At 53.3% G+C, this 19,193-nt stretch overlaps 12 protein-coding genes across 12 annotated transcripts; 5 read left to right on the forward strand and 7 right to left on the reverse strand.

Annotated features, from left to right (window-relative positions):
* Positions 1–756: 756 nt before the first annotated feature.
* On the forward strand, positions 757–1,749 carry PHYSODRAFT_411867 (hypothetical protein; the record flags this gene model as incomplete). Its single annotated transcript, XM_009528730.1, has 3 exons — positions 757–1,041; positions 1,135–1,515; positions 1,588–1,749. Coding segments are annotated over 3 exons (828 nt in total), but the record flags the coding sequence as incomplete, so codon positions are not given.
* A 486-nt stretch (positions 1,750–2,235) lies between these two features.
* Positions 2,236–2,823, forward strand: PHYSODRAFT_502756 (hypothetical protein; the record flags this gene model as incomplete). Its single annotated transcript, XM_009528731.1, has 2 exons — positions 2,236–2,280; positions 2,356–2,823. The coding sequence occupies 2 exons, from the start codon at positions 2,236–2,238 to the stop codon at positions 2,821–2,823; spliced, it is 513 nt and encodes a 170-aa protein (XP_009527026.1).
* Positions 2,824–3,450: 627 nt separating this feature from the next.
* PHYSODRAFT_498891 (hypothetical protein) lies at positions 3,451–3,633 on the reverse strand (the record flags this gene model as incomplete). The annotated part of the gene is made up of 1 exon (XM_009528732.1): positions 3,451–3,633. The coding sequence occupies one exon, from the start codon at positions 3,631–3,633 to the stop codon at positions 3,451–3,453; it is 183 nt and encodes a 60-aa protein (XP_009527027.1).
* A 47-nt stretch (positions 3,634–3,680) lies between these two features.
* Positions 3,681–4,773, reverse strand: PHYSODRAFT_286010 (hypothetical protein; the record flags this gene model as incomplete). The annotated part of the gene is made up of 3 exons (XM_009528733.1): positions 3,681–4,002; positions 4,070–4,430; positions 4,498–4,773. Coding segments are annotated over 3 exons (773 nt in total), but the record flags the coding sequence as incomplete, so codon positions are not given.
* Positions 4,774–5,073: 300 nt separating this feature from the next.
* On the forward strand, positions 5,074–5,489 carry PHYSODRAFT_501775 (hypothetical protein; the record flags this gene model as incomplete). The annotated part of the gene is made up of 2 exons (XM_009528734.1): positions 5,074–5,365; positions 5,437–5,489. Coding segments are annotated over 2 exons (345 nt in total), but the record flags the coding sequence as incomplete, so codon positions are not given.
* Positions 5,490–6,668: 1,179 nt separating this feature from the next.
* PHYSODRAFT_354638 (hypothetical protein) lies at positions 6,669–7,981 on the reverse strand. The gene is made up of 2 exons (XM_009528735.1): positions 7,140–7,981; positions 6,669–7,053 (listed from the first exon to the last, which is right to left on the reverse strand). The coding sequence occupies exons 1-2, from the start codon at positions 7,932–7,934 to the stop codon at positions 6,901–6,903; spliced, it is 948 nt and encodes a 315-aa protein (XP_009527030.1). The 5' UTR covers positions 7,935–7,981; the 3' UTR covers positions 6,669–6,900.
* A 636-nt stretch (positions 7,982–8,617) lies between these two features.
* On the forward strand, positions 8,618–9,656 carry PHYSODRAFT_255732 (hypothetical protein; the record flags this gene model as incomplete). The annotated part of the gene is made up of 2 exons (XM_009528736.1): positions 8,618–9,415; positions 9,504–9,656. The coding sequence occupies 2 exons, from the start codon at positions 8,618–8,620 to the stop codon at positions 9,654–9,656; spliced, it is 951 nt and encodes a 316-aa protein (XP_009527031.1).
* Positions 9,657–10,028: 372 nt separating this feature from the next.
* On the reverse strand, positions 10,029–10,532 carry PHYSODRAFT_376050 (hypothetical protein; the record flags this gene model as incomplete). Its single annotated transcript, XM_009528737.1, has 3 exons — positions 10,029–10,057; positions 10,112–10,381; positions 10,424–10,532. Coding segments are annotated over 3 exons (408 nt in total), but the record flags the coding sequence as incomplete, so codon positions are not given.
* Positions 10,533–10,863: 331 nt separating this feature from the next.
* Positions 10,864–13,105, reverse strand: PHYSODRAFT_376203 (hypothetical protein; the record flags this gene model as incomplete). Its single annotated transcript, XM_009528738.1, has 2 exons — positions 10,864–11,345; positions 12,835–13,105. Coding segments are annotated over 2 exons (753 nt in total), but the record flags the coding sequence as incomplete, so codon positions are not given.
* A 673-nt stretch (positions 13,106–13,778) lies between these two features.
* Positions 13,779–14,794, reverse strand: PHYSODRAFT_331871 (hypothetical protein; the record flags this gene model as incomplete). The annotated part of the gene is made up of 3 exons (XM_009528739.1): positions 13,779–13,916; positions 13,996–14,121; positions 14,189–14,794. 3 exons carry the CDS (start codon positions 14,792–14,794, stop codon positions 13,779–13,781), a joined length of 870 nt encoding a protein of 289 aa, XP_009527034.1.
* Positions 14,795–15,646: 852 nt separating this feature from the next.
* On the forward strand, positions 15,647–16,662 carry PHYSODRAFT_331872 (hypothetical protein; the record flags this gene model as incomplete). Its single annotated transcript, XM_009528740.1, has 3 exons — positions 15,647–16,252; positions 16,320–16,445; positions 16,525–16,662. 3 exons carry the CDS (start codon positions 15,647–15,649, stop codon positions 16,660–16,662), a joined length of 870 nt encoding a protein of 289 aa, XP_009527035.1.
* Positions 16,663–17,855: 1,193 nt separating this feature from the next.
* Positions 17,856–18,272, reverse strand: PHYSODRAFT_378896 (hypothetical protein; the record flags this gene model as incomplete). Its single annotated transcript, XM_009528741.1, has 1 exon — positions 17,856–18,272. A coding segment is annotated over one exon (417 nt), but the record flags the coding sequence as incomplete, so codon positions are not given.
* Between the last annotated feature and the right edge of the window lie 921 nt (positions 18,273–19,193).

Here is a 19,193-nt window from a genome sequence, read left to right on the forward strand (position 1 = left end):
CGTCGTCAAGAAAAACTCGAAAGAGAGGACCGAGCTCGTCGCGACCGTGAGGATGCGCGCACTCGCACGCAGGAGCTGATCATGCTGATCAATGCCATTAAGAAGAGCGCGTAAGCAAAGATGGAGACGAAGGAAGGAGTTGTTGGCCCTGCACCTCGCAGCATGGCGCATTCATATTGTAGTAGCGTTGCATTTATCTCAAAGCCGTTGAATCAACAATTTGTCATGTACAGCATCTCCATCTTCATTCAAGTCGTGCTCGCTGCTAAACTGCATCGATCTCTAACTTGCGATAAGCACCATCTTCCACGTTATCATCAGCAAGTCCTACAACAACTTGACATCATCTGTTCAGCATTAGTGTCGGATAAGGAAGCTTTCTCCCAACTTGGCATTCCTTGCGCTTCTCTGTCATTGCATCTATCCAATCAGGACAAGTTCTTCAATGAATTTAGCCAATCACGATCGATTCGTGTGTATCCCAACATTTTCCCAATTATTTTGGGAATTTACAGTCTTGCTAGAATAATATCCAATACAAAAGTTTAGTGTAATTGTTGCATTACTCATATTTGACCGCAAATTCCCAATACAAATCATGATTGTATCGTTGGTGGCTGTGACTCGTCTGCTTTCTCTCCTCTCCCATTTGAAAAGATGCAGCGAGCGCCGAGAGGGCTTGACATCCCGCAAGGGACAGCAGGGCAGGAGGCAGCGGCGATGAAGTGCTTCAGCGAATTCTTAGCTCTTGCTAACATGAATGAGGAGTCAATTGCTAGTATTGCGAAGTCGCTGTCTATTCCTGATGCTCTACCAAGTCAAAACTTTTACTCTTTGCTAACCGCCTTCTCCATTTTCTTGCAAACTAAGCCAAGTGCTCGAGGAGGCCGTCTTGCTAAGGCTACTGCTGTGGGCTATATGTCCCAAGTTGTGAACCTGCTCCGAGAGCGGTACCCTCTGTACTTGTCAGACAGCAAGCGAATTGCGAAAATACGCGACAAAATGGGTTCAACTATTGAGGAGCGAAATTTGCTAGCTGGCGTGCAGACTGGTGAAGCTCCAGGCTGCACGCTCGGCGACTTGCGTGTTCTGGTGCAGGAAACTGCGATTAAGGGGGTTGGCTCAGGTTATAAGAGCTTACATGACGCTGCTGTACTAACGTTAATGTGGCACACGTTTGGTCGAGCGATCGATACCTGTTTTGCTAGGAAGAGCCAGCTATCTATGGCGGCATCGGGGGAGCTCTTTCTGCATCTAGCTCGAATCAAGACTTCGGTGGTTCAAGGCATCTCAATTTACAAGGCCGCGACTCACTGGGAGCAGTGTATGCTGCACGGCCTCGGAATGCTGTTCGTCGGAGCGTCGGAGCCTTCCAGCTATGTGTTCCCGCTAGTGCCGCACGCGGCGGCATCGGATTTGCCAGGGGAGAAGACCTACAGCCAAGACGAAGCTATACTCTACTGGGAGAACCTTGAAGAGAAAGCTGAACCAAGGAACGAGCCACCAACAAAGCGCGTGAGAGGAAGGCCCAACGTGTCCAAGTATATTAACGACGTCATCACCATGGTCTGCGAGCGCCAAGCCCAGGCCTCTGCCCCGCTGCCCCCGACGCTCACCGCAGGGCTGAGCAGCCACTCCTTGCGCCGCGGCTCCGCAGCGTATGCAAACGCCTCACCGCAGCTTGCGATCCAGTGGATCTCGACCCGGGGAGCTTGGCTGCTAGACTCGCTCACGAAGGCGTTCGCGTACGTGGGTACCACGACACGCGAGGACCAGAGTGTCGGCAAAGTCCTCGCTGGATACCGAGACCCGCACCTGCCATGCGTCACGCCCACGATTGCCACCTTGAGCGAGCTTCTTCCTGCGCTCGAGTACGCCCAGCTGCTAACCCTGCGCGGCCAGCTCTTCAAGAACGTCAGCGGCTTCACGGACACCACGCTCAACGTTGACGCCTTAGTCCTGGATGCGGCGCTCGCGTCCCTGCTCATCCATCTTGACGACGTCGCGACGGCAGTCCAGCAGGAGCAGGCTGCCACAGGCTTCACATCGCATTACCTGTACCGCTTCCACGAAGCTCTGGACGCAACCAACGTAGCGCTGGGAGCTCGGCTCTCGCTGGACACGTGCATTGGTTGGGGTCAGCAGCTTCGCACGGCTTGGCAAACGGAGAACTTCGGACAGCTGGGTGAACGCAGCAATGGAAACACCACCATACTTGCCGCAGCCGTCACCCAGATGCTATCGTCCATCGCAGCAATGCAGCGCACACTTCAGAAGCTCGTCGCGGCCCACGAGAGCAAGGCCACCAGCGCTGACGGTCCTGCTCCTTGTCGCTGTGCTGGCCAGGCCCCGCAGGCGAGCACTGACACCGTCGTTGAAGCGCACTCTCTTGCTGGCTGCTTCTACAACTGGTACACACAGGAGCTGTGGCACACGGCAACCCAAAAGAAACAACAGTTTGTTCGCGCTGACCTCAAGGCAGGCGTCAACATCATGATCATAGCAGCAGGGCGAGAGGTAGACGTACCAACGGCGCCACTGGACCGGGACGGCGTCGCGTATCGGCTGTGGAAGCAGCGTGTCTGGACGCTAGCGGAAGACTTGGACAAGAAGGTCAACGCTGCGCTTGGGAGTATCGACGGTAAAGGCCGATCCAAAACCGCGGGGTCGCTACGGAAGCGCTGGAGAAAGCTGCGCGCTGACCACCGCTCTGCATACGACGCGCTCTGCTCAGCATTTATCACCCGCAAAGCGAACGGTGGCATCGTCGGCCGCTGCACACCAGCTAGTCACCAATGGAAGCAAAAAGACTTGGAGTCGTAGGATCACGCAGCTTGTATTAACTCTTAATACATTCCTATTCATACAACATGGATAATCGAATTCAAGGCGCAAATGCACACGTCATTGCCATCCCACAACTTAAGCACAGCGCATGGATTCCCGTCAGTCCCGATACAAAGTCATACACAATAGAAAAACGCTCACATACCGTCAGCGAGCGCGCACGACCTCGTGCTTGGCCGACAGCTACCAAAACCGGCAGCATAACACCCGCCCTGCCGGGTTTTGTAGCTGCTTTCGACGGGTCCTTGCGTGGGGCGCCTGGGGCGCGCCTGGGGGCACTCGGGTCTGGGGTGGTCGGCGGGGGAGGCGTGCGGCACGCTCGGAGCGCGCTGTCGTGTTGGAGATGCGGGGCGGAAAGTGTGAAGGCGGAGAAGGCTGCGCAGCCGGCCAAAAATAAAACCTTAAGGTTTTTTCTTGGCATTGGAGCCGATAAACCAGTCCATACTTTGTTGAAGTCATTTGGAATCTCACTTATGATTGGCTCTCCTCATTGGGAGCGGCGTTTGGGACCTGGTCGATTAATGTACTTGCAAGGACTTCGAGAAATTCTACGCCACGCAAAATATATTGTTGCCACGCTACTTGCTATGAATCGCTCACTACTTAGGCAACCTGAGTCGGCACCTCCATCTCGCCAGCAAACGTGGTTCGGATCTGCGAGATCCCCACCGTTCGGACCCTGTAGTTGGCCATGCGAAACAAGTTGTCCAGGCGAAGTCCTCGGAGCTTGGGGTCGTACGGCAGTGGCAGGTTGAGTCTCGAGTAGACCTTCTGCACGCTTCCCATGCCCCACTCGGCCGCCTGGCGGACAGAGGTGATGGCATTGTGAAGGGTGCGCGCCGATGCCCTCAGCGACGGCAGGATCCGCTCGAGGTCTCCGTCCTTGAGGGGTGTGAGAATGCGCCCCGCCATCGAACAGGGGAAAGCGGAGTCGGAGACGACGTTCATCCTCGAATCCGGGCAAAAGGCTGGATCGAGTAGCTTCAACCTAAAGCCGAGCGACGTGTCCGAGTCATTCCATGAACCCGGACAGTTGTGGCGACTCCAGATAATGCAGCCGTCGGCCGCAAAGCAGATAGTTCCTGTAACGAAAACAGAATGTAGCCATCCATTGTACATAGCATTTTGAAGATCTGCGTTGGAAGGTTGTTGCACCTGCAGCATATAGCCAACAAAATGGGTTAGGACGGATAGGATCGAATGAATACAACTGCATACATACTTTGAAGTTCTTGCCATCGATGAAACCAAAAGTGTACTTGAGCAGGGGCTCGCGTGCCTCGACGAGCTTTGCCAGCTCGGCTTGGCGCGTTGGTGATGGCCACGAAATGCGCGCCGGAGCATACCCATGGAGCGCCTTGGACAGCTCCTCCTCTGCACGACACAGGATTCGCGAGAGCGTGCTCGGGGGCAAGCAAAAGAGCATGGACAGCGAGCTGTGCTCCATCGATCTGACGTAGAACGAGAGCACCAGTCCCAGGACTTGATGGTGGTACCGTAGCTTGGGCGGGCGGCCGCGCAACTTGGCCTTGGGGATGAAGTAGAAGCGCGAAAACCTTCGCAGCAAGTGCTCGAAAGCAGATCTGCAGCACACAGTCACACGTTAGCTACATACAGCTTTGTATCATTTAATTCGATCAATAAATGTACCTGGTGAGACTCGTCGCGTTTATAAAGTTGATATCGCTCCCAAATCGGTAGAGGAGCATCCAGGCCGAGTTGCATGGTGCCTCGAGGCACTGTGCCGTCAGGTAGTGGCGACTTCGCATGGCTGTCCGCCACGCCTCTTCCAGCAGCAAGCGGTACACCTCGCGCCGCGCCTCGACCAGCTCCCGCCCCTGCTTGAGGAAGGCGTCCGTCACGACGAGGAGGGCGTCCGTGTCCGCGCTCGCTATCGTCGCTGAGCTTGCTTGCGCTCGACGCGCGCGAATCCGAAAGTGACGGAATCTAGAAGAAGTGCGGCAGCAGTGCTGCCGCTTCAGTGTCCGGGGCAAATTGACAGGTTCACATCGAAGTGACTGCATATGCTATAGTGTAGCCACCTGATTCAGGGCAGTAGGAACCGGACGTAGACAGAAGCAATAAGACACTTTTGGTGAAGCTTTCAGGCGATATGCCGACATATATCTTTTTTAAGCCGGGCATATCTGCTGCAGATATGTCGACCGTTTACTATACTTTTGGCAGGCATCCAGTGACTGACTTGTTTTGCTGGTCAAAAAGTACATATATGTAGCGGCTTTTGCGGCAATCGCGTACAGTACGGCCAATCGGCAGTACTACAGTCAATTCGATGCGGTCACCTCCGGCAACCTCAACAACACCATTCTCAACGTTACCGTCTATTGTCTGCTCAAGACCCTCTCGTTCTGCATCATGTGTTATTTGCTTAGCCGCCGACTGGAATTATCCTCGATTCGGCTTGTGGCGTTCACCCTCGTGGACCAGTTTGAAGCAGTCTTTAGCAAATTTTTGCTGTGGAGCGATTATACGACGATCACGTCGATCAGACACTCAGGTAAGCTCGACTACGAGTTGAGACTATATCGTCCGTGGTGATGTCTAATTGATCGACTCAAAATGTTTTAGGTCCCGATTTCACATTTAAATTTGCGTGGCTGCACCAAAAGGCAACGGAATGAGAAACTCGAGTATCCGGGCGATAGGATAATGCATAATGCAACTCAAATTGCTCACGTGTTCAAGATTTCACTACATAAGGCTACTATTGTGCCGCAATGCTAGACTTCAGGCCTATCACTCCACTATACGCTTAAGCGAGCTGAGCACGCCCGTCCACAGCAACGTGAGGGGTCTTGTTTGCCATACCGATCTCGAGGTGGTTCCAGGCTGGGCTCGGAGTCTTGTACATAAGAAAATCATAAGCCCGCATGCACATTTCAACACCTCGTATTAAACGTGTCTGTTTTCTTGAAAAAGCGTACTTAAGTACGAGCCCGCACGAGTATCCACTGCGCCAGTCATACAGATAACAGCATCTATCCGTCGATAGTAAACTTAACCTTTTGTCTCCAGGGGTAGGAGAGTGAGTCTCCCGCGCGTACGGGTAGGCTCGACTTTGAAAATAAAGTTTGAGCGCCACAGAATTGGACGAATATAAAGAAGAAGGACTGGAGAGTCCTAAGTTTATTTCTTGGTTCAATTCGAGAAACGCATCGTGTTGAAAATCAGTCGTAAGTTGAGCAAATCGATAAAAATCGCCAAAGTTTTGTATTGAGCGACACAAGAGGTGCTACGGATAAACCGGTTAGTAGGGTAGAAAGAAAATGCCTTGGGGAGCTAGAAACATTTTGCAGGTACTCAAGGTGAGCTCGGATTGCATCAAAAACGGCGAGCCAAGTTTTCATCAAAATATCTAAGAAGGAATTCGTGCTCCTCGTCAAGTACGTTGAAGCAATGATACCGGCGGTAGGATACTCCACTGCAGTATCGACTGACTTGTATGCTATTTAGACATTACAGCAGCGTTCGTGGCAATTGCGCAGAGCACCAGTACTACAGTCAGTTCGATGCGATCACCTCCAGCAACCTCAACAACACCATTCTCAACGTCATGGCCTTCTGCCTGCTCAAGACCCTCTCGTTCTGCGTCATGAGCCGTCTGCTTAGCCGCCGACTGGTAATATCCTCGATCCACCTCGTTGCCTTCGTCCTCGTGGACCCGTTTGAAGCAGTCTTCAGCAAGATTCTGATGTGGGTTGTGTGCACGACGATCACGTCGATCAGACACTCAGGTAAGCTTAACTACCTTCGCTCGTGGTGGCTTCTCTCTCTCTCTCTCTCTCTCTCTCTCTCTCTCTCTCTCTCTCTCTCTCTCTCTCTCTCTCTTTCTATTCGATCTTTCGTGGTTGTTGCAGGTCTCGATTTCACGTTTAAATTCGTCTGGCTGCACCGAGTGACAACGGCATGACTTCACTGGAGTCACGCGGCGACAAATGCACATTTTCCAGGCGATAGGATAATGCAATTTTTCACGGTTTCACTTCATAAGGTTATTTGACTTGCCGCAACGCTGGACTTCAGACTCAACACTCACGCGAGCTGAGCACGCTCGTGGGCGGCGTCGTAGTCGACGAACGGACCCTCTGCGGCAACGTGAGGGGCCTTGTTCACCATGCCGATCTTGAGGTGGTTCCAGTTCACCGTGCTCTTGAGGCCCGGCGTCTGGTACAAGTCGCGCAGGTACTGCAACAAACAAACAACAACACAATAAAGCACATCAGCTACAACGTCCGCATCAGCAAAAAATAATCTTTCATGCAAGAACTCACCGCAACGACGTTCGGGTACTCGGTCAGGTGCTTGTCGCTCTTCTGCTGGTACACGTCCAGTCGGATGAGCGTGTGGAAGAGACGCACGTCCGCCTCGGTCACGCCCTTGCCCACCAGGTAGCGCTGCTTGGCCAGGATGGTGTCCAGCATGTCCAGCGCCTCGTAGGCCTTGGCCTCCGCCTGCGCCGCGTCCTCGGGCGAGCGGGCGAACATCTTCTTAAAGAAGCCCATGGAGACTTCCGACACAATCCCGTCGTTAGCAGCGTCGATCTCAGCATGCAGCTCCTCCGGGTACAAGTGAACGTTGGTCGGCACCAGCTCACGAAAGCCCGAGTCAAGCGTGCGGAGAATGCCCGCGGACTCCTCCGACACGATGGTCTGCGTCTTCGAGTCCCACAGCACCGGCACCGAGAACGTGCGCGGCGCAGGATCCACCTTCTCGTACAGGTCGCGCACGAACTGGACGCCGTTCACCGTGTCGGGGATGCAGTCGTCCGTGGGGTACGCCTGGCCGTTGACGCCCGTGAAGGTGGAGGACTTCTCGGGGTCCACGAAGGTCCAGCCCTTGTGCTCGTCGTTGGGGTCGTTCGGCTTGGTCTTCTGGAAGACGGGGTGCGCCACGGACAGGCCGATGGCGTCCTCCAGCCCCAGCAGGTTGCGAGCCGCCAGAGCGCGGCAGGCGAACGGGCACGAGTAGGTGACGTAGAGGTGGTAGCGGCCCTTCTCAGCGGGGAACTTGGCGTCGGCGTTGGGCTCGATCTGGAAGTCGTACGGGGTGGGCTTGGTGGTGGCCATGGTGGAGAGGAGGCGGTGGGGGAAGCGACGTGAGCTCTTGGGCGACAGTTGCTGAATGACACGCGTGAGCATGTTTGACAAGTGTGTGGGTACGTTTGATTGCGTAGGCAGGATTGCGTAGGGTTGCCTTGATTTCAACCAATCATAACGCTGGAAATGTGTTCGTCCCGAGGAGTGATGGTCAATTGTTTAACTTCAAGTTAAGTGCGTGCAAGTACAAAGCACCCATGCGAGGCGTTCCTGCACCAACGCTGTCCGGGAGCTACCGTTCATTTTCGGGCCCTTCCAGCCCTTGTAATGCGCTCGGTAACTGGTCCCAGCACCAAAACTACTTGTCCTTTGGCTGACACCGCATCAGCAGTTGAGTATCTTACCTCCAACGCAGTAAATTTGGTCTTTCCGGCTCATAGTTTTCCGTTTGTTTCATAGTGTGTTGCTGCGCGTAACTCATATTACATGTACAGCCGTGCTCTCATGAGTGCCCTCATGCTAACAATCCTACCGGATGATCGCTTTAACGCGTTCGGTGATTGCAGACGCCAAGACAAGGGGTCCGATGACGCCCGATCGATCTTGCCCCCTCTTACCGCTTGAGACTTGCCAAGACGCTACAGCCCTCGAAGCTCATTCTCCAATTTGCCTCCAAGTGCAACAGACTCAACCACCACCGCCTTCTCTCCACCATGGCCGCATCCAAGCCTGCTCCCTACGACTTGAAGATCGAGCCCAACGCCGACGCCAAGTTCCCGGCCGAGAAGGGCCGCTACCACCTCTACGTGGCGTACTCGTGCCCCTTTGCTAGTCGTTCGCTGGCGGCTCGTAACTTGCTGGGGCTCGAGGACGTCATCGGCCTGTCGGTGGCGCACCCTGTGCCCCAGAAGACCAAACCAGACGACGAAAATGATTCGCACTCCGGTTGGGCATTCATCGACCCAGCGAAGACCCCCACGGTAACCGGCAAGAACGGCAAGGAGTTCTCCACCGCCGACTGCATCCCCGACACAGTGAACGGTGCCAAGTTCGCTCGCGACCTGTACGAGAAGGTGGACCCCACGTCGCGCACGTTCTCGGTGCCGATTCTGTGGGACAAGAAGACGCAGACCATCGTGTCGGAGGAATCTGCGGGCATTCTCCGCACGCTTGACTCTGGTTTCCGGGACCTGGTGCCGTCGAATTTCAACTTGTACCCGGAGGAGCTGCGCACTGAGATCGATGCTGCTAACGATGGCGTCGTGACGGAGATTACAATGGGTTTCTTCAAGAAGCTCTTCGCTCGCACTCCCGAGGACGCTGCAGCGTCTGAGGCTAAGGTCTTTGAGGGGCTTGCCAAGTTGAACGAGCTGCTGGCCACGAAGCGCTACCTGGTTGGCAGCAGCGTGACGGAGGCCGATGTGCGCCTGTTCCACACGCTGATCCGCCTCGACGTGTTCCAGAAGAAGGCGAATGAGAAGCAACTCGCAGACTTTCTGAACGTCGTGGGGGTAAGTTGTTGGGGATGTTGGAGAATGGTACATGTACTTGTTCGGCATTGAATACTAACGTTTTGTTGTTGTTGTTGTTGTGGTACAGTACTTGCGCGACCTGTACCAGATTCCCGGACTCAAGAGCACGGTGAACTGGAACCACCTCAAGATCAGCGCTGAGAACACCCAGCCTGGTGTTGCCGTGGAGGGCCCGCTTGTCGACTACGAAGCCGCCCACGAACGTGCTCTGCTTGCGTAAATGTCCAGGCTGTAATAGTAGATGAATAAGCTGCTGTTTTACAATAAGCACGTGCAACTTATAAGTTTTTGTCCCCAAACTACTCACCCTCGCCTCTTCGACTGTAAGTACTGGATTCCCAACCACAGCACAACTTGTACGAAGGCATCCTCGATTGAAAAAAATCAGTCAATGCGCGTCAAATCAGTACAAAAGGAGCACATGCTTGCCGTTTGTCAGCGGGCCATGTACGCTGTTGATGTACTTCATGTGCGGACTGTTTTTTCGTTCGTCTTCATTGCTCGTTCCGCAGATGTGGATGTCGATGCTCCAAAACAAGAGGTTGTATAGCTTCCCAACGTGTTGTGCTCATCCTGTTGGATTTTGATCGAACCAGTTGAATTGGAAAGTGAAATCGGGGCCTAGTAGGCGTTTACAAAAAATTAGAACGTAGTTTCTTGTCGACTGGAGATGACACGTACCCAAATGTTGAAGCGAGGTTTGAGTTGTGTAGACGACCCACGTTAGAATTTTGCTATAGACGGCCTCCCATTGGTATAGCAGCCCAAACGCTACGAGGTGGATAGCAGATATTCCTACTCTTCGACTGATAAGGTGGCACATGATCCAGAAGGAGAGAGTCTTCAGCAGACAGTATGTTAAAACGTTGAGAATAGTGTTGCTCAGGTTGCTAGGGGTGATCGAGCCGAATTGGCTGTAATACTGTCGATTTGACGCGAAGCCCGCTAGCGATTTATATCGTCAGTACCCGCATCTCTCTCGTGCACTGCCAAAGAAAGATCTTAACTCACCGTAAATCGCTGGTACAATGGCTTCAACATACTTGTCAAGAAGAACGAATTCTGCTGTAAAGAGGACTCGAGCTGCTTTTGTAGCGAGTTTTTTTCTTGTCCTTTTTTGACAAAACTTGGGCAGCATTTCCAGTAGTTCGTTTCATTTTGGCGTCACTTTCCATTCGAGCTTGCTCCAAGGAGCCTGAAGTCGGATGAATCCGAGCCACGCTCTTATACGTAGGCAGCTTGTCGGTTGAGGCCAGTGAGGACCCAGCAGGAATGTTTGGAATCACAGAAGACAGCTTCAAGTTACTTGAGGCGTTGTTGTGTGCTATACAAGGCTGCTGTGGTGTTGTTGTTCCGCCTTCCTGGTCAAACACCAACTGGCAAATTGATTCAGAGCACCTTGATCTGTTGGAAGGAAATACTCGGTTGATTCCCCTCATCATCTTGTCGATGTCACGTACAGCCACCACCGACTGGACGACATCCACCGCCATGACCGTAAGCGTAGTGGTTAATTTCGCGGAGCTGTGCAGCGCGACGGGCACGTAGAGCGCGTTGAAGACCTCCACGTTGAAAATCACAATTTCGGCCTTCACATCGTAGCGGTCGCCAATGAGCCAGCTGAACACGTTTCGGCCGGCCATTTTGATGATTAGGAGCAGCCCAACGTAGAAAACCTGCCCAATTGAGCCAAGCCGATGGAATCCATTCACGTAGATCGGGTAGAGCACCACAGGTATCGCCAGCCATCCAATGATGAACCAACAGCGAATAAACCACCACATGAGCTCGGGGTAGTATCGAAGTCGGGACTTGTAGATCACGATTGTTGGCGGTATGATAACAAACAGCCACCCGGGATCACTGACGAGCAGCGTGAAAGGTACCGTAAAGTCAATGAAAAGCGACACTATACAGGTAGGGATGGGCAAATGAAAAAGTGGCATTTGTGCCATTAATGCAATTTGTGCCATTTATGGCATTAATGCATGGGTTCAGCCAAAAATGCATGCATTTGGGGGGATCTAAAAATAGCTGCTGATCAGGTGACGGCATTTTGGCTTCCTGCTGCACGACGATTGATGGCGCGTGCCGACGAAGTGGATTGATGGCGCTGTCGATGGAGATGCTTCATGCCTCCTTTTTCCTTATTAGATGGCGCCTGCTTCGGTAGAACAGCGACGTGCGGTGATTGAAGGAGCTGCCGTAGAAGCAAGTCGTTCCATGGACGCACCGCCAGGGTAATTGCCCCCTCACACGGTGCACGACAGCACGCGTGAGCGGCGCGGCACACCCGGCTCTGCTGCGAATGATGAAGAAGTCGCGCCTCGAAGGCTTCCTCATTCTCCAATTGAAGCTGCGGCAGCAAGGTCGCCTCCCCCCACCCGCCCAAAGCTCCGGACCAGACAAAGCACTACTACCCACTGCTCGCTCGGTTAGCAGTCATGATCTTCACGATCCCAACGTCATCGGCATCGAGCGAGCGTTCATGGAGCATCCATGACTTTATTCATACGAAGCGGCGGAATCGGCTGGATGCAAAGCGGGTGGAGACGCTTGTCTTCATCTACTGCAATGCATGCAACAAGGATGCCAAGACCAGCATCTTCTACCAACTCAACGAAGAGAGTGAGAGTGAAGACGATGATGACGATGATGACACGACGGGGGACGACAGCAGCGCGGGTTTGGACGACAGCAATGCAAGCCCAAGCTACAGCAATTCATATTCGTACGACAGTAGTGAGGAACACAAGTTCGAGAGTTAGCTTCAAACAAAAATCTATTTCTGTCCGTAATAAATGCACTGCATCGATGCCATCAATGCTTTTGTGCAATGCATTAATGCCATCAATGCATCCCTATATACAGGCAGATGTCGTATCCCACCCTATTCGGGGTCGTTAAAGTACGCCGCGGCTGAAAGGAGTTAGAAGGAGTGCGAGGCGTCGAAGCAGTAGAAGTAGTCGAAAGAGTAGGGATGTAGATTGAATGAAAGTTTTGCTTGTTCTTGAACAGGGTAGATTTACGAGTGTTAGCTAACTATGAAACTGACAGGGTAGCTTGGTCTTCGTGAGGGTGACACCCCTCCTGGACAGCACTGGGGGTCTCTTGCCGTGTCCTCCATCCTCGGACGTGACAACCCCTCTACTTCGCTATACACACCATTGTCCACACTGCGCAACACCCGTCCTGGGTGGTCTTCTCGGCTTCCGTTGACCGCAGACACGGCCGCTCGTCCAGGTACCTCGCACGTGGACCTTCAACGCATCCTCCAAGCGCAGTTGGTTGCCGCTTTAAAGTACGCTAAGCGCGATACCCAGCAGCGACCGGTCCACCACGACACGAGTCCGTCGCCCGGACCCCTGGTACGTGCTCCAGATACCCGGGTACGGGACACAGAACCCCTGATGCGAACGCCCAATGTTCAGCTCGGGTAGGAATGACCGAAAGTTCGATAGGATGCCTGATAAGAGTGGACACATGCCGAAGCCAAAACGCGTAGTTATCCAGCGTATCGTCAGTTGTTGACGCCAAAGGGATAGCCTCCAGCGCAGTTAGCATGAGCACACACGGTATTGGTAGGGCGATGCAGACAAAAACGGCCTTGGCAAAGCTGGTTTGTTCCATGAACGGCTGCAGCTTTTGTATGCGATCGCCACTCACCCGACGTTGCCACAGCAGATCGAAGACATCGCCGACAATTGTCCATGGTCTGCGACGAAAAAGGCGTTTACCACTGTCGAGCTGACGAAATATCCACGAATAGAAAACTTTTCCTGGGTGCCCAACGACAAAAATACAACAACAAAAATACAAAATGACGATTTTTATTGAAAAAGGCAGCAACACCTCTACGACCTTATAGTGCAACGCTAATTTCATTTCCACTCGCAAGACATCTGTAAGTAGCCACGCCGAGAAAGTGAAGCTCCTCAGCTCATATCCATTTTCCGGTAAGGAGCTTGCTACATTGTCATCTTCCAAAACGATCTTCATGGGGGGGCAAAGCAGTTCATTCGCAGGTTAGGAGCAAGTTGCCTGGCAAGTCGTAGACTTGTTGAGGCGCCCCCTGGGTGTGGTCGAGGTGGGTAGCGCGCGAGAGCCGTCGCTTGAGCGCGCAAATCTGCGAATGACTGCCCGAATAGTAACTACTCCACTAATCCTATCCTATCACTACAATTCTCTATCCTATTCGGTCAATCGTAATTTGGTCACTCCTGGTCCATCGTTGTCCCAGGTCGGCGTGCCGAAGCAGAGACTTGCCGTTTGAAAACCCCGATATCCATATAGGATATCATTACAACCTGATGGCATCGTCAACTTTAGATATCTGGTGTTCTTACTGGAGCAGAGCGCGCTCATGGGCCACGTCGTAGTCAACGAATGGTCCTTCACGAACAGCCTCGGGGTGCTTGTTTTCCACGCCGAGCTTCAGATGCTCCCAGTTCACTGTGCTCTTCAGCGCAGGGGTCTGGTACTGCACAAGCGTATACAACAAAACTATCATTAGTACGACATGCTACCGTGATCATCAGTTGCTTCGTCGAAGTACTTACGTCAACAACGACAGGGAAATCCGTGAGATGTTTCTTGTCAGTCTTCTTCTGGTAAACGTCCAAACGGATGAGGCCCTGGAAAATCCGCACATCGGCTTCCGTGATGCGCTTGTCCACCAGATAGCGCTGGTTGGCCAGTAGTCCATTGAGTTTTGGCCAGTGCAGCAAAGATTTTGGTTTTCTCTGTCTCAACGTCCACCGCAGTTTTCGCAAACGTCAATTTGAGGTAGCCCATGGTGATTTCCGACACGATTCCGTCATTCACAGCGTCAATCTCGGCGCGCAGCTCCTCCGGGTACAAGTGCACGTTGGACGGCACCAGCTCACGAAAGCCCGAGTCCAGAGTGCGCAGGATGGCCGTGGACCCCTCCGACACGATGGTCTGCGTCTTCGTGTCCCACAGCATCGGCACCGAGAACGTGCGCGGCGCTGGGTCCACCTTCTCGTACAGGTCACGCACGAAATTGACGCCGTTGACGGTGTCGGGGATGCAGTCGGACGTGGAGTACGTCTTGCCGTTTGCAGCCGTGTAAGTGGAGGACGTCTTGGGGTCGACGAAGGTCCATCCCTTGTGCTCATCGTTGGGGTCATTTGGCTTGGTCTTCTGGAACATTGGGTGTGCGATGGACACTCCGATGACGTCCTGGAGACCGAGCAAGTTGCGGGCGGACAGTGCACGGCAGGCAAACGGGCACGAGTAGGTGACGTAGAGGTGGTAGCGGCCCTTCTCAGCCGAGAATTGGGCGCCGGTGTTGGGCTCGATCTGGAAGTCGTACGGGGCGGGCTTGGTTGCGGCCATTGTGGAGAGAAGGTGGTGGTGGCGGTTGAGGTGTGTGCACTTGGCGGCAAGTTGCGGAATGAATCGTCGAGTGCGGAACATCGTAGTGTTTGTTGTTGTGACTCGAGATCCCGTACCTGGCGTGATTGCCAATCATGCTTTCTGTTTGCGGGTCACATTTTGCTAATCAGGTGGGTCGACCTACCCTATGGAATGTTGAACCTATTTAAATGCATAGCTTCAACTGAGTGCTCGTCTCCTTCAACTAAACCGAGCCGTTGTGCAGGGCTTACTACTCATCGCTAATGCTTAAGGAATAGATAAAAATAGATAAAACAGGACATGCCTGCCCACGCAGCAGGTTTCGTAGCGGCTAGATGTCCTTCTAAGCGACCATATCGTCGAAATAACACATGCAGCGTCTGACCCGATATAGCTTCCAGCTAGGCTATTCATTTCTTACTCGCAATGCCAGACTCTGCAGTACAACCGGTTCAACCGCAAGACGGTGAAGTATATTATCTCTGTGTTATACCGGGCATCGTCCCCTTGCTGGAGGCACAAGTCTACGGGGAAAACGAATTATCTGGCTGGCCGTTGTCTTCAAGTTGAACTCCTTCATTTTCCATGTGATGCATAAGATGACCGACGATTGCAAACAATGAATTGCAATCACGGCACGTACGGGATCCACTGAATCACTTGTCCCTTGCTACGCACTTAACAAAACTGCTTGCCACAACACTCAGCATCTCTGGCCTTAGTCACAACAACAAAAACACCCTCAACACGATGCTCCGCACTCGACGATTCATTCCGCAACTTGCCGCCAAGTGCACACACCTCAACCGCCACCACCACCTTCTCTCCACAATGGCCGCAACCAAGCCCGCCCCGTACGACTTCCAGATCGAGCCCAACACCGGCGCCCAATTCTCGGCTGAGAAGGGCCGCTACCACCTCTACGTCACCTACTCGTGCCCGTTTGCCTGCCGTGCACTGTCCGCCCGCAACTTGCTCGGTCTCCAGGACGTCATCGGAGTGTCCATCGCACACCCAATGTTCCAGAAGACCAAGCCAAATGACCCCAACGATGAGCACAAGGGATGGACCTTCGTCGACCCCAAGACGTCCTCCACTTACACGGCTGCAAACGGCAAGACGTACTCCACGTCCGACTGCATCCCCGACACCGTCAACGGCGTCAATTTCGTGCGTGACCTGTACGAGAAGGTGGACCCAGCGCCGCGCACGTTCTCGGTGCCGGTGCTGTGGGACACGAAGACGCAGACCATCGTGTCGGAGGGGTCCACGGCCATCCTGCGCACTCTGGACTCGGGCTTTCGTGAGCTGGTGCCGTCCAACGTGCACTTGTACCCGGAGGAGCTGCGCGCCGAGATTGACGCTGTGAATGACGGAATCGTGTCGGAAATCACCATGGGCTACCTCAAATTGACGTTTGCGAAAACTGCGGTGGACGTTGAGACAGAGAAAACCAAAATCTTTGCTGCACTGGCCAAAACTCAATGGACTACTGGCCAACCAGCGCTATCTGGTGGACAAGCGCATCACGGAAGCCGATGTGCGGATTTTCCAGGGCCTCATCCGTTTGGACGTTTACCAGAAGAAGACTGACAAGAAACATCTCACGGATTTCCCTGTCGTTGTTGACGTAAGTACTTCGACGAAGCAACTGATGATCACGGTAGCATGTCGTACTAATGATAGTTTTGTTGTATACTCTTGTGCAGTACCAGACCCCTGCGCTGAAGAGCACAGTGAACTGGGAGCACCTGAAGCTCGGAGTGGAAAATAAGCACCCCGAAGCTGTCTATGAGGGTCCATTTGTCGACTATGACGTGGCCCCTGACCGCGCTCAGCTCGTGTAGGGATTGATGTCAGTCTTCCCATCGCCAGACACCGCAAGTGTAAAACTCTCAGTAATACTGCCGCTTTCGACGTTGATAATGCGCTAGAGAGCGCAGTGTCGGGTGCTTTTGGGGTTTTAGAAACTAGCATTCCAGGAGAATTTATTGCCGCTTGCAAATACTTTGCCCTCTAAAATAGACCTCTAAAATAGACCACGCCTGTCTCTTAATATGAGTGGACACGAGATAGGCGAGGGATGATTTCGCTTTTAGGCCTAGAAACTCGGTTTGGCCCGTCTAGAATGGCATTTCTGCGTTTCCAAGCCGCAGGAAAGCATTTTGGTCGGGAAAACAGAGCCCCAAGCTTGCATGCAAACAGCAATATTGCTGTTTGCAGATATTTTGGCCAACGCATGCTTATTATCTCGTCAATAATCTCGATTTTAATCCAGCCAGCTCTTAATTAAGACCTAGGTCTGATTTATATATATCGCCAGTACTGGTCTAACATGCAAGCTTGGGGCTCTGTTTTCCCGACCAAAACGCTTTTCTGCGGCTTGGAAACGCAGAAATGCCATTCTAGACGGGCCAAACCGAGTTTCTGGGCCTAAAAGCGGCCTTCACCAAAGCACAAAGCTAAAACAGCCCTCGCCTATCTCGTGCCCACTCATAGTAAGAGACAGGCGTGGTCTATTTTAGAGGACAAAGTATTTGCAAGCGGCAATAACACTAGTATAACATAAATGCAGTGCCCACTACACTACGCTGTGGCTTAGTACACATTCAGTCTTGGCAGCGTTCTACGTATCGTTGGTCACTCGGTGGTTGCAGATCGGGCAGCTCATTCTGATGTTGAGCTGCGGGATCAAGCACTCGTCGTGGAAGCGGTGGCCGCAGTGCAGCCTCGTTGTGTAGTAGTACCGGCCATCGGCTGCCTCCATTGCTACGTCACATAATGCACACGTCTTGGGAGGCCCAGCGTTTGAAGCGGATGGGGTAATTTCGGCTTCGGATGTAGCCGCGGACCTCGAGTCCATAAACGAAGATGTCTCTGTCAGGCTGCTGCAGGACCGCAGACTCCTCATGCTGCGGCTCGAATTTGTCATGAAATCGTCCGCATCATCGGACGTGGAGGTGAGCGAGTGGACGGAGCCTCGGGCACGGTGCTGCTGGCCGGCAAACGCCCACTGCTTGATGGGGAACTGCCGCGTGTCGCCGCCGCAGACAAAGTCCAGCAGCGCGTCCGCCACGGCGTCTGTGAGCACACGACATGAGTGGCTGGCCCTACTTAACAGCGAGCTCTGCAGTGTCTTGACGTAGGCCACGAGCGCCTCGCAGCGCTTCTGGACGAGGCGGTCGGACGTGGCCGAGTGGAACAGCCGCGGCTTGGGGAAGTAGCTGGTCACGAAGCTGTAGAGCCACGGGCACGGCGCGTCGCAGCGGTGACCCACGCTGAGCGCGCGCGCCAGGCGGCGCTGGAACGTGCGGCAGTCGTCGAAGGAGTACACGACGGCCCAGCGCCGTCCCGAGGGCAGGTGCTCGGCCGACAGGACGTAGCGCACGTCTCGCTTGACTTTTTGCGCCGAGAAGCTGAAGGCGAGCTGCTCCAGCCACGCGACGGACAGCGGCACGTAGGCGCGGGTTCCCATTGTGATGGACGCCATGGGCGGACGCTGCTAGCTAGATGGAGGAGAGAGGGAAGTGAGCGGCGAGGACGCGGGAGGAGGGGGGGGGATGTCCTCCTCATTAGGTGGAAGGGCGAAAACTGGACACCTGCGTGGCCGGTCGAAGATGGGTACAGCGCAACTGACTTGGATTTTGAATGCTCCAAAAAGTGTAGGCTGAAGGGAGATGAGCGCAAGGATCGCCCGTTTCTGCGCGCATTCGCGTAATCGACCCAGAACGCTGAACGGATTTGTAAAGGTTTTGCGCTTTGATAACTTATTGTGCTTTGCAATGATTTTGGCAATATGAGGCGAGATTTGCTGTATTTATAGCGACCACCTGCTAGATTTACGATAAATCGAGGTGCATAAATGGGTGGAGGCCTAGAATTACGCTAAAAGCGCCACAATTGCACTTTTGAAAGTGCAATTGTGGCTGTGCAGCTGTAATTCTGTCGGTTTTTATCCACAAGCACCTACAAACACGGCAATTATGCATAAGAGGGTGGATGTGCTGGGGATCATGGACGGTGGTGTACTGGGCCAATGCATGGCTGCTGGCAGGCCCTCCCAAGTCGATATATATATGAGGAGGTGGATTTATGCATAATTTTAGCAGGTCGTGTATCTTCTTTCACACATATTTAGAAGCAGGCTTTGCCATATTTAGCGTCTAAAGTGGTCGGCAAAATAACTGCAAAACACAAGAAGTAGAGCTTACTCTGACTGAAATAACACCTCAATAGTAGCCTCTCCTAGGCACTATCAAGAAGTTTGTATGGAAATAGCCCGAACCCTATATAATGATTTTCGGCCGCCTTGAGACGTTGTTTCGGTCCGGGGAAGTCGAACCTCTGTATTAGGAATTTGTATGGGCTCGTCAGCGGA

Source organism: Phytophthora sojae (genome assembly GCF_000149755.1).
Source record: "Phytophthora sojae unplaced genomic scaffold PHYSOscaffold_4, whole genome shotgun sequence".
Lineage (NCBI taxonomy): Eukaryota > Oomycota > Peronosporomycetes > Peronosporales > Peronosporaceae > Phytophthora > Phytophthora sojae.

Excerpts from the sequence above, each read along its gene's own strand:
- PHYSODRAFT_354638 (XM_009528735.1), bottom strand. The coding sequence starts at position 7,934 with ATGGCCACCACCAAGCCCACCCCGTACGACTTCCAGATCGAGCCCAAC. Across the intron at positions 7,054-7,139 it reads AGTACCCGAACGTCGTTGCG|TACCTGCGCGACTTGTACCA; the intron begins GTGAGTTCTTGC and ends TGTTTGTTGCAG.